At 38.0% G+C, this 13,317-nt stretch overlaps 1 protein-coding gene across 2 annotated transcripts in view; it reads left to right on the top strand.

Annotated features, from left to right (window-relative positions):
* LOC118765305 overlaps positions 1 to 12,287 on the top strand; it is a 31,470-nt gene extending 19,183 nt beyond the window's left edge. Inside the window, exons 2-4 of one of the 2 annotated variants that reach the window (XM_036507039.1) lie at positions 2,632 to 2,739; positions 9,396 to 9,440; positions 12,180 to 12,287. In XM_036507039.1, the coding sequence (XP_036362932.1) occupies positions 2,632 to 2,739; positions 9,396 to 9,440; positions 12,180 to 12,266 (240 nt within the window). In that variant the 3' untranslated portion in view covers positions 12,267 to 12,287. Of the gene's footprint in view, positions 1 to 2,631; positions 2,740 to 9,395; positions 9,441 to 12,179 lie in introns of those variants that run through there. The other variant, XR_005001143.1, reaches the window with a different exon arrangement.
* Positions 12,288 to 13,317: the final 1,030 nt, after the last annotated feature.

The following is a 13,317-nucleotide window of genomic DNA, read 5'->3' on the forward strand; positions in this document are numbered from 1 at the left end:
ATATATATATATATATATATATATATATATATATATATATATATATATATATGTGTGTGTGTGTGTGTGTGTGTGTTACATCTCTATCCAGTATGATATGGACATTGAAAGACGGTAGAATAAGTAAACCCCACATAAAATGGAACATCATTGCTAAAACCAGAAAATACAGAGGAACCAAATGTGAATTCTCTGTCATCAAAAAAACTAAATGCCATTCACTCTACAGATAACATCCTAAATATTAGGGATGAAATCTCGCCCTGAGACAATATTTCACATTCAACACCAAGTGCGCCCGTAATACCCGCAGGATTGCCCCTTTCCTGTACGTGATATGTGAACATACATAGCATACAAATTGTACGCACAGAATAAATATTCCCCCATGACGAACTACCTCAGTACACAAGCATATGAACATCACATACACCCAGAATATAATATATTCCTTTCTACAGGAGGCACAGGGCTTCAAATTTGTGGGAAGGAGACTAGTCGATCACATCGACACCAGGGTTTCACTGGTACTTAATTTATCAACCACGAGAGGATGAAAGGCAAAGTCAACCTCGGAGGAATTTTATATCAGAACGTAGCGACGGGCGAAATACCGCTATGTATTTCGTCCAGCGTACTTACGATTCTACAAACTCGCCGACTTAATATAATATAAGATAATGCAAACAGATTTACCAATCAACATGACTGCTTGCTTAAAATTCAAATCCAAAGGAGATAGCTATTCGAAAGTTATTACACCTAATTTTTTTCTTGTTTTCTTTACGATAATCTCCGTGAATTCAACGAGATTTATGTTTTTTTCTTATCTAAAAGGGAGACGAACACCATTCCTCCATATGATCGGCTAAAAAAAAGATATCAGTATTTTTTCTTTTTGTTAACATGAAACTAATGGTAGCCTTATTACACAAATAAAGAGATCTATCCTCCAATGCGGTGTAGAGCACTCATTTAAGCATTCCATATTTACGCATATAACCCCCCACCTCTACCTCCACCCTCAGCCTCAGCCTAACCCACGAGCCTACACTTGCTTTCCCCACTCTCGCCTCCCGCACATCCCCACACCATCACACCACACAGCACCACACCACATCACATCACCACGCACTCGCTAGCACTGACCACTTCCCAGCCCCACATCCACACACCTACACACACACGCGCACACGCCAAGGTCAACAGCCCTTTTCCTCACGCACATACATGCTCTCTTATATACACGCACGCGCAGATTCGTTTTGGGATCACCACTACTTTATTATCTCCCCATCTTCCTAGCTCTCCTGTGTGACCCATCTGTCCGGCATTCGCCATGATAGATTGCTAGCCACTACACATTCTTTACGTTCTCTTCTTCTTTCTTTCTTTGTTCCTTTCTGTGTAAGAGCGTAGGCTCGAAACGTTAGACTTTTTCACTTCCGGACCGTTAAACCAATACATCTGTTTGTTTTCTACACCACCTGTCTTCGTCTTTTTGTTTGGTGAATTCTCCCTATATATATATATATTTGGTTTGCCAGATTCTTAGTGTGAGTTCGTGTGCTGAAGCATATTCTGTTGTGTCTGGAGAGAATCATTCTCTTTTAGTGCCTTATAATTTAACACAGCGGAAAAATACCACTCATTTACTTATTTAGAAAAATAAATAAGTAAATGAGTAGAAATTTTACCGGTGAATGTGTTAAATTATAAGGCACTAAAAGACACCTCAGACACAAAAGTGTATATATATATATATATATATATAATGAATTCTCTTGTGAACGACAAATGAGAGTTCAGTAACATAAAAGGTTTTATAATCACGAACGTGTCTCTTGAGGCCTGCTGGTTCCCCAGCAAATCTTTTGGCAAAGGGATCAAGTTGAGGACTCAGTTTGCTTGAGTGCTTGTGGATTATTTACTGTGTGCTTTCCTGTGTGGAGGGCTAGGCCCGTTTTTCTTCGAGCCACAAACCCACTATGACAGATTAGGTTTCCCTTTAGAAGAGTAGTGTTTTGCCAGCGTGCCTTCCCATCGAAGAATAAATGGTTCAACGTTGGTTCTATGTCAGAATGTGTATATATGAATTTTTGCATAATGAGATAAAAAACCAAGGTTGTATAGATATTAGAGCATTTATAGATAGAAGGTCTTACAGCTGTTTCTAGGATATTAATTAATAATAATGAAGGGATATTATTATTAATTAATAATAATGAAGGGATATTAATTTTAATTAATATTCTAGAAACAGCTGTAAGACCTATCTATCCTTCCGGTCTTTCAAAATGTGACCTCGTGTGTGCCGTTGGCGATTTTTTTCCTCTGTCTTTCCTTCTCTGGATCTTTCCTTCTCATATGTTTCCGAGGAAGAGCTCCGCTCGAAACGTTAAACCCTCCTTCTTTCCTTCTTTCCTGAGCGTCCAATAATACTATATTTGTTCCACGTCCTCGCGTTGTTGTGTTTTTTTTTGTGCTTTCTTGTTTGGATTAACTGTATATATATATATATATATATATATATGCGCATGCCAATATTTCTAATATGTTCACGTGTGTGTATGTATAATTTAATAGAATAAATTCTTCCTAATGTAAAAATAAACTTTTGTGTTTTATTAGGCAAATGCAAATCTGAAAGAAGAACGTTATATAATGGTCATTCTTGGTCCAGACGAATGGAAGGAAGCTAATATATCGTCTCCGCATTGGTTGAGGACACACATCAGTGTAAGTATGATAGATACTTTTGTTAAATGTATCTCTTTATGGATATGTGTGCACTCGTGCATGCAACTGTCAATTTAGCACCAATCTTATGTCCCTACCGTAAGGCTCTACTTCTACAATCGCCAGCTTAATTTAATTCGACCTTAGTCAAAAGACACCTATTGTCATATCCTGTTATTTGCATTTGTACTTGTGTAACATTTCTCTCTTTTTTGCGTCCTTGTTTTCGGATACATTCGCTGCTTTCTCCCAAGGTATCTAATGCTCTTGGCTTAATGTTTCCTTGGGGCTGGCCAGATTCAAGCGATCTCAAGTGTAAGCAGCTGAAATTGGAAAGATAATCTGGAATTCGACTGAGGAAAGAAAACTCCGTCCTTGTTTTCCTTATATCTTCTGTCTGGATGTTTTGTTGTCCTTTTTCTGTATCACCTAACTGTCTGGATATTTTCCCTTCTTGTCCAATTTATATATATATATATATATATATGTATGTATAAGGGTGGAAAGGAACACACGAGTTGATATATATGAAAAAACAAGTCAAAAATAGAAAATGCTAAGATAATTTTATAATCTGGCTAGAGAATCACGCCAACGAACTACCACACCGCATCAAAAAAGAATTTGTGATAGAAGGGGTTAAATTCATCCTGGAAAATAACTTCTTCGCCTTCAATGACAACTTCTACCGACAAAAATCGGGGACTGCGATGGGTACACGAATGGCCCCCTCCTTTGCCAACCTAGTCATAGGATACCTAGAGATCAGTCTGTATCGTAAGGTTCTAGAAAGATATGGCAGCCCTTTCTCCATCTACATAGAAAACAACTGGAAGAGATATCTAGATGACTGTTTCATCTTTTGGCATAAAAATATAGAAAAACTCATAGAATTCCAGAAAATTTTAAACGGACTGGACGTAAACATCCAATTCACGATGGAATATAGCAAACAACAACTCCCCTTCCTCGATATCCTCATTAAGAAAGCTAATAATATAATAGAAACAGACATATACTATAAGCCTACAGACTCTAAGCAATATCTTCCATTCAATTCATGCCACCCCAGACACACCAGGATGAATATCCCCTTCAATCTAGCAAAAAGGATATGCACTATAGTCTCTAACGCAAACACCAGAGACACACGACTACAAGAACTAAAAGATACCCTTATCACCAGGAACTAATCACCTTCACTTATTGACAAGTGCATTCAACGTGCCCTTCAACTTAACATCAAGGAACTGAGACATCCCAAATCAAAGAAAAACCAAAACCCTTACCATACATCTCCACACACAACCCTCTCAATAACGAAGCCTTCGACACCATCCTCCACAACATACCCCTCCTAAAAAAAGACCACAGAATGAACACAATCCTCCAAACACACACGATCATAAAAAGCAAAAGACAGCCTAGATCCATGAAAAGTCTCCTTACACAAGCCCGAATTCACTCTTCAACACAGAAGCCGACAGTAAAAAAATGTGGAAGACCCAATTGCGGGATATGCGACTATCTAATTGAGGGATCAGAGTTCTCCTTCAAACAAGGACAACGGTTTACAGTGAAAAGCAACTTCACATGTGCTTCGGAGAACCTAATATACTTACTAACCTGCTCCGGGTGTCAAGAGCAGTACATAGGCCAAACAAAAAATGGTTTGCGTAAACGAATGGCCCTGCACAGATCCCAGATAAAAATTCCCCAAAACAGAAAAATAGCTTTTAGCCAACACATAGATATTTGCGCCAACAAAAAAACACCAAACTTCAGAATTTTCCCCCTCTACCAATTTAGGGACGATACAACCTCGAGACAACGAATAAGTAAAGAAAATCTCTTTATTACAAAATACAAGCCACTTCTTAACGGGTCTACGACAAACAATTAATATACCTCAACTTTAGAATAAAAGAAATATATACACACACAAATATTACACTCCATAGAATCCATTACTAATCAGCCCCATCACAGCTATACTTACACCCATTCATATTCTCCCTTCTCTGTTTTTTTTTTCTTCTTCTTCTTCTTCTTCTTCTTCTTCTTCTTCTTCTTCTTCTTCTTCATCATCATTATTATCATCATCATCGTCGTCATCATCATCACCACCATCATCACAACCATCTTCTCCTTCTCCTTCTTCTTCTTTTCTTCTTCTTCTTCTTCTTCTTCTTCATCATCATCATCATCAACATCGTCATCTTCTTCTTCTACTTCTCCACCTTCCAACCTTGTCGCTAATGTCTTTCAGTATAACGCCTACGCAAATTCCATAAACAATTCCTGAATTGAACTGCGACTACTGTCAGCCACTGACCATTCAAAATACGACCATTAAGGCATTCCCAGATTTCCCCACCCCCTCTCCACATCAGCCTCATTATTCTTCACCTATCCTACCAAGAACTCAAAACGACCTCGAACACACAAGTGCAAACAAGGGAGTCAGAGAAAGGCAGAATGCTACTTATATATGAACACTACTACAGAAATATTCTTTAAAAAAAACTTTTCTTCTAATTTTTCTAAATTTAATTATTTAATCGTTACAGTTGAAAAGGTCTCAAAATGACCGAAACCGGTACTGAAAGATTCACTATAAAATTATCTTAGCATTTTCTATTTTTGACTTGTTTTTTCATATATATATATATATATATATATATATATATATATATATATATATATATATATATAAACTTAGGTATGTTTCGACCAAAGATTGGTCCAGGCCATCTCTTACTTTTAATAGCACCACCTGATAGGATTATCTAAATCCTGTTTAAGTCAAGTTTTGTTTATGGTCCATTCAAGTAATGAGTTCTAGTTGAGTGAGTTGTATCCATATATGGGTGGCTTATCCGGTTTTCCTTGACGAAATCTGTCCAGACTCCGTTTAAAAGTGATGAGATCCTTTTCCTCTTTGATCTCTTTCGGGACAATGTTAAACAGGGCAGGGCCTGTTGAGGCAAAGAAATTATGTCAGAGTGTACCTGGATTGTGATCCTGAATTGAGCTGGGGACGTATGGCCCGTGGTCCCAGCCTTGGATGAACCTTGAAACGACCTTCAGGTCGTTTGGCAATGCTGGCGGTATATTCTCCACATCGTAAAATAAAGTACCGCTCGTAGTGGCGCTGGAGAGAGTAGAGTTTCAAGGCTTTAAGGCAGTTCCAGTAATCGAGATCAATCGTGCCCTTAATACGTTCAGTGAATGCCCTCTGGGGTGATTTAATTTTCGAGATGTTTTGTTTTGTATGGGGAGACCACAAGGGGAGCAGTATTCGATGTGTGGCCGTACAAGGGAGGAGAAAAGTGGAATGATGACACCTTGTTCTCTGGACTGGAAGGTTGTTAGGATTCAGGAGCTCACCCTACGCGCTATATCGACCTTACTGTTGATACGGGCACTCCAACTAAGATTGCTATCTACAATTACACCCAGGTGTCTGATATTGTTAGATGCTGTGAGTGGTTCCCCTGAAGGAAGAGAGTATGGCTGTTTTAGTATAGACTTTCTTCCAAAATGCATCAGAGTGGTGTGTTTAATACAAATCAAGAGAAAATAATTGTATTCACGGGACTAGTTTTAGAACTAATCGTGGGTTTAGTTTTGGTTTATATTTGTTTCTCCAGGTTGTATATAAATTTGTGTAAATTTATCCTCCGATGATCGTAAAATAGTAGAATAGTAAAATTCAAGAGTTTTGAGACTAAAAACAAGGAAAGTTACTGCTGGTTTGAGTTGAAATCTGCTTCGTTGGCTACTGAGTGGCCGGAACTATGAAAAGAACGTCTTGTCACTACGAATGCCGACTACAAGTGTGTGTGTGTGTGTGTGTGTTAATATATATATATATATATATATATATATATATATATATTATGTATATAATTATTTGGGCCTCGAGAAACACCAGTGGTTTCCTGAACCCGCATCTGTTTCTAGTCTATATAAACGACATTTCAGGCGTAAAAAAGGACGGCAAAGTGAAAATATTCGCCGACAACTCTAAGCTCCATAAACTTATCAACGGAGAAGACCAAACTGAATTCCAGTCTGATCTACATGCTGGATGGCAATGAGCAGACAAAAACAAAATGCAACTAAACGAGAGATAATCTGAGATGATCCACTTTGGAAGAATTACTATGCTAAAACAACCATATTATCTTCCTACAGGTGACCCGCTCACAGCATATGGTAATATCAGAGACCTGGGAGTGACTGTTGACAACAACCTCATATATATATATATATATATATATATATATATATATATATATATATATATATATATATATATATGTATATATCTATATATATAAAACTCTAGTTGTGTGAGTGTCTGTCCCCTTCGATTTAGATTCCTAACTCCTCCCACATTTTGCGGTGCACTTTAACCAAATTCGGGTATCTTATAGTCGTGATTCATATCGAGCCCGTCTGACTATTAGCGCGCGTCAACTATGAGTCTACGATTTTAAAAATAATTTAACATCATTTTTTATTCCATTTTAATGCATAAAATGCATCGTATGTCGATGGCGGCGGAGTTGGCGTCCACGCTCACAGCTGCACCTGTTTGCTTCTCCCCCTTCCCTCCCTCGTGAAGCTGTGGGGAAGGGAGTGTAAAGAAATCAACGTCGTAATGCGTTGTGAAGGAAACCAGCGTTCTTTTAGAACAACGACTTCATGGCTTGAAGACACCAAAACAAAAATGGCTAAGAAAGCCCGAATTTATAAGGGAAGTAACTCTCTAAAAATGCTTATATAGTTATTTCCCTTACAAACCCGAGCAACGCCGGGCGATACTGCTAGTATATATATAAAACTGTAGTTGTGTGAGTGTCTGTCCCCTTCGATTTAGATTCCTAACTCCTCCCACATTTTGCGGTGCAGTTTAACCAAATTCGGGTATCTTATAGTCGTGATTAATATCGAGCCCGTCTGGCTATTAGCGCGCATCTACGATGAGTCTACGATTTAAAAAATAATTTAACATCATTTTTTATTCCATTTTAATGCATAATTTTTCGTGTGTCGATGGCGGCGGAGTTGGTGTCCACGCTCAAACACCTGCACCTGTGTTTGCTTCTCCCCCTTCTTCCCTCCCTCGTGAAGCTGTGGGGAAGGGAGTTTAAGGAAATCAACGTCGTAATGCGTTGTCAAGGAGACCAGCGTTCTTTTAGAACAACGACTTCATGGCTTGAAGACACCAAAACAGAAATGGCTAAGAAAGCCCGAATTGGCATCTATAAGGGAAGTAACTCTCTAAAAATGCTTATATAGTTATTTCCCTTACAAACCCGAGCAACGCCGGGCGATACTGCTAGTAAATATATATATATATATATATATATATTGAGATCTGGGGACTGTGGTGGCCAGATAAGATGTTCAACTTCACTAGAATGTTCATTGTGTCATTCAGTAACAACTTTAGCTGTGTGAATTGGAGCATTTTCATCCCGAAAGATTGCGTTTCTCTCCGGAAACATCTCCGAAGCCATAGGATGAATTTGATCAGATAAAATGCTTAAGGTTTGTGAATTTTGAGGGGAGGAGCAAGTCAAGTATACCAACCCTAGTATTTAACTGGTACTTTTTCATAGAATCTGAAGGGATGACAAGCAAAGTTGACTACACTGAGATTTAAAATGCCGCTAAGAATTTTGTCTGATGTGCAAACGATTTTGCCAGCTTGCCACCTTCTTTACAATAATGAGAACATAGCAGACAACACCGAATAATTGGAACGTGTACTCGGTCGGTGGGCAGAAATAAGGTAAAGGATGACTCGCCTCAGAAAATAACATTCTTCCACTGCTCTAGGGCCCAATTCTGTAAGTTTCTACTCCACTCTAAACGCATTGCAACATTTGTTTTTGAAAGTAGTGGTCTTGGGATTGCAGCCCTCCGCAGGAATCCGGCTTTGTGCAGCTCCCGCTGGACAGTTTTTGTGGAAACTGGGTTCACAAGGCGGTCATTAAGCTCTGCAGTTATTTTGGGATGTGTACTTTTCTGATCCTTTCTAAAATTGGCGTAACAGTCCGACGGTCCCACTCTCAAAAATTTTTCGTTTTCTTCCGGAGTTTTATTTCGACGATGTGGTTTTCCCCTCTTTCTCAAGGGCTGTCATTACTTACGAGGCAGTACTTCTTGATACACCAAACATTTCGGCTGTTTTCGTTACGCTAGCGCCTGCCATACGAGCACCAACAATTTGACCTCTTTGAAAGTCCGATACATCTGTCATTTTAATGAATTTCAATTACCTTTTTCTGATGACATCTCAAAAGAAACAGCAATTTTAGCAAAAAAATATTAAGCAACACTAATAATAAATAAAAAAAATCACATAAAAATAAAGAAGCCTTTGTCGGTTTAACAGATATTACCAAAATTATGATGCTATGATGCTAGGTGTTTCCACTATTTTGTCCTACACCTGTATATGTACAAGCCTAGATAAGTAACTAAAAGCATGAGAATACATGGATAAAAGGTACAAATCTACTAATACATACATAGAAACATAAATGCATGCATAAAGCATACATACATACATACATACATACATACATACATACAATCATACATACATACATACATACATACATACATACTAATTTCAGCGCGCAGAACTGAAATCAGGCATAACGTCATCATTAAAGGACGCAATACGTAAGTGCTATCTTCACTGTTACTCAATCGTGTTACATACTAATACATTCACACACACACATACATACGTACACACTCATACATACATAATACATACATACATACATACATACACACATACATACATACACACATACATACACACATACATACATATATGCATGCATGCGTGCGTGGGCACGCGTGAGGTTATCAATATAATTTGTTGTTCCGTTAAGTAAATAAACAAAAATCTACGCCATACAAACACGATCCAGTGAGAGATAAATATCATTGAGTGTGCACAGAATAAAGATTCGAGCTGGTAATAGTTTCTTGTTTTGTACCTCCAAGCAATCTCAGGCTCTGGGCGCATGGTTCGTTCTATTTCTGAAGAGAATAGACCATATGCTCAGAGCCTCTCGATTGCTTGTTTATATTTTATATATATATAACCTCATTTATTTCATAGGATGAATTTGATCAGATAAAATGCTTAAATAGACTTGACTGTTAATTCTGCCATGAATAGTCGGAGGGTCAGATCCAGAAATGAGCACTTTGGCTGCACTCTCTCCTGCAACTTTAGTTTGATGGTACTACATTGTTCCTGGATCTATGGGGATGACATTTTCACTTGTACCCATTCGCACAACCTGTCAGGTAATTAGGACAATAGCTTTAACCACCAACTGGTATTTTTATCAAGGCACCATCTCTAGAAAGATTGTCATCCAAGAGCTGCTCTTCTGCCCATATGTTGGGCCTGTTCCCTTCGCATTTTGTATGTTGAGGACCATGATCATGATTCTCACTAGGAGATAGGTGAGCATCAGTTGGTCCCGTATCTTCATCCAGATATTGCTCCGGAGATAAGTCCCGATTCACGGTTCATTCGCCTTCAACTCAGGCATAGAGCCGTTGGACACTGACAGATTGTCACAACTGTGATTAAGGATTCCTATCTACACCAGTTTTGAAATCAGAGCGTTCCTTCTCTTAGACTGCCAAGCAAGGCTCACGATTTCTGTGTACCCGTTTTCGGAATGGCTACTGATTCTTCTGCGTTCCTCTGCCCTTTGCTGGGTTTTGTTTTTAATCCCGCAGGGTGTCGAAAATCTACCCTCCTCACCAGACAAACTTAGTGGGGTTGCCGGTTATTCACTGACGGCTCAACGATTTCAAAACACCACTTGTTAATCGTTCTACATAATTATCAATCTGGGTAATTATTTACTTGTTCACTACTATAGTTTCACTATTATTACTATAATTATATTATTACAATAAGGCCTAGAGGTCCTAATATTTTCTACTCTGATTACTTTAGACAACAAAAGATGACAGATTATAGTAGAACGGACATGTGGTGTCTACTAATACAGGCCGTTTCATTGGACTGGTAATTGGCAACCCTGGCAGTGAATTGGGGGTGGATGGGAGCGGATTTTTGAGAGGAGCATCGCCAAGTTGGACACAGCATAGCAGAAATATAGGAACCTATGAACAACAGCTGAAAATTTTAACAAAACTATAGTAATCTGTTAATAAAACATCACATCGTATTTACGGCGAAGGAATCTATGGAACATCACATCGTAGTTAAGACAGAAAAATCTAGAAATACCTCAAATTTTTAGCAAACAGAATTCTCTAAAAACATCTGAAATCTTTGAATCTCACACTGTGATATTTCATAATTTGAAGTTAAAGAAAAATGCTTCAAGATTTTGGGGAAGTCGTTAATTAGCTATCCTATCAACATGACTGCTTACATCAACACTGAAGAGCGAATGGAGAGGAGAGGGCGAAGAGGAAGCAGGTAAGCTCACCGAAATTCCAACGTGGGGACAAATTTATGTAGAGAAATCTAGATTTTTGAGAGGAGCGTCACCAAGTTAGACATAACAAAGCGGGCATATATAATCTATGAAGAATATGTCAAAGTTTTAAGAAAGCTATAGTAATCTATTTATAAAACATCATATATTTACGATAAAGGAATTTATCAATGGAACTTCACATCGTAGTTAAGATAGAAAAATCTATGAATATCTCAAAGGTTTAGAAAATATATAGAGGATACTTTAAAACAACATCTCAAATCTGTGAGTCACACGCAGTGATATTCCTTAACACGAAATAATAGAAAGGGCTTACACCTTTTTGAGAGGAGAGTGCAAGAGAAGTGCATATATATGTATGTATACGAACATATACATACATATATATGCATATAGGCACATATTTAAATTAACGATCTTATCCTTATTTATATAAATTCTTATATTTATTTCGTCATTGTATTTACTGTGGTGAAGTTTCAACCATATCGCACGAGGAGTTGTAGGCGAGCAATTTAAACTGGTCGTGTGCATACCTGCATATATATGTATGTATACGTTCGTATATGTAAGTATTCGTATGTTGTATGTATATGTATATATATATATATATGTGTGTGTGTGTGTATTTATGTTACTATCTGTGTATATTCCACTGACGAGGCAAAGCATTTCTTATGCAAAGTCAGAATTCCGGGATCTGGAAATATCCAGTAATTTTTTTGCTAGTTTAATTTGTCTTTTTGTCTTCTCTCCGGATGCTGTATGAACACTTAATGTGGTTTTAGAGTCGGGAAATCAGAAAATAGAAATAATACTTCACCAACAGATGACGTGCCTAGTGAGCAAAGAGAAATGAATGGATGGCGGTAGTGAAGGCGTAGAGCAAAGGGATCACATTCGGGTTTACTTTGCACTATGTTAGTCCGACTGCTTTGGGTTGTACTGGAGATCATCAGGAAGTGGGTGCTTCCTGAAGGGTTTACTGCCGACACCTAGGATATTGTCCCCTTCGTTCTTTCAGCACAAGGTTTATGCATGCATTTTTGCTGCTGTTGTTTAACAGGGGCACTCTGAGGGAAAATGATTAAATGAGTGAGAGAGTAAAAGAAGAAGAGAGAGAGAGTGAGAGAGAGAGAGAGAGACAGTCTACGGCCATTCGAACGCTATCTGCACTGATCTCAAGCCTCGACCACGTTTGTCTCTATCACTGTTTCTGTGTAAGTTTCCTGTTGATGTCCTGTTTAATGTCTCTGCAAAGGATTTTCTTTACAGACCAGTCAACTATCCCCAATGCTGGTGTATCATTACTCATACTGCAGATCTCCTCCCCGGATACTCTTATCCGCCTACTTTATTTTTTCTAAGTCAGACGTAATATTCTCCAGCCATTTTGTCTTTATCCATAACACCTTTGTTTAGGTTTTCATCAATGCCTAGATTTTTGTAGCATTGATAGAGAGAAACTGTTGATGAACAGGTTTTGAGTCTGGGAGACTGAATTTCCACGTTCAAAAATCAAATGTGAACATTCCTTTCGACCAAATTCCATTTCTGTTTCTCAGTGAAAATGTTAACATCAACTGTTTTTATGACAATGTAAATATTTTAGCATAAACCTTCAGCCCATCTACAAAGAAAGTATGGGTTGCGTTGGTAAGTCTTGTAGTTGCAGACCCTCGGATATGGCCATTCGATTTTTGTAGCAGAAATGATAAGATATGCATATGTTTATATAAATTCAATTTCTGCCACTAATCATTTTTCTTTTCTTTTTCCCTTCAACAGCTTACAAACCCCATTCTCCGGTTTCTGGACGCCATCGATACTAATTCTTACGGTATCCACATACACGCAATTCTGACATTTTAAAACTGCAATTGACGTTAACTCGAAGAATTAATGTTACTTATTTTGAAAAATTGAACATGGTATCGCACATAATAAGCTTTCAATACATCATTTCGCAACCAGAAGTTACTTCTGTAAAAGGAAGCGTTTCAGTCGCTTCTGATCTGATTAACCAGAGAATTAGTTCTTTGTTTATAAT

Source organism: Octopus sinensis, linkage group LG11 (genome assembly GCF_006345805.1).
Source record: "Octopus sinensis linkage group LG11, ASM634580v1, whole genome shotgun sequence".
NCBI classification, from domain to species: Eukaryota; Metazoa; Mollusca; class Cephalopoda; order Octopoda; family Octopodidae; genus Octopus; species Octopus sinensis.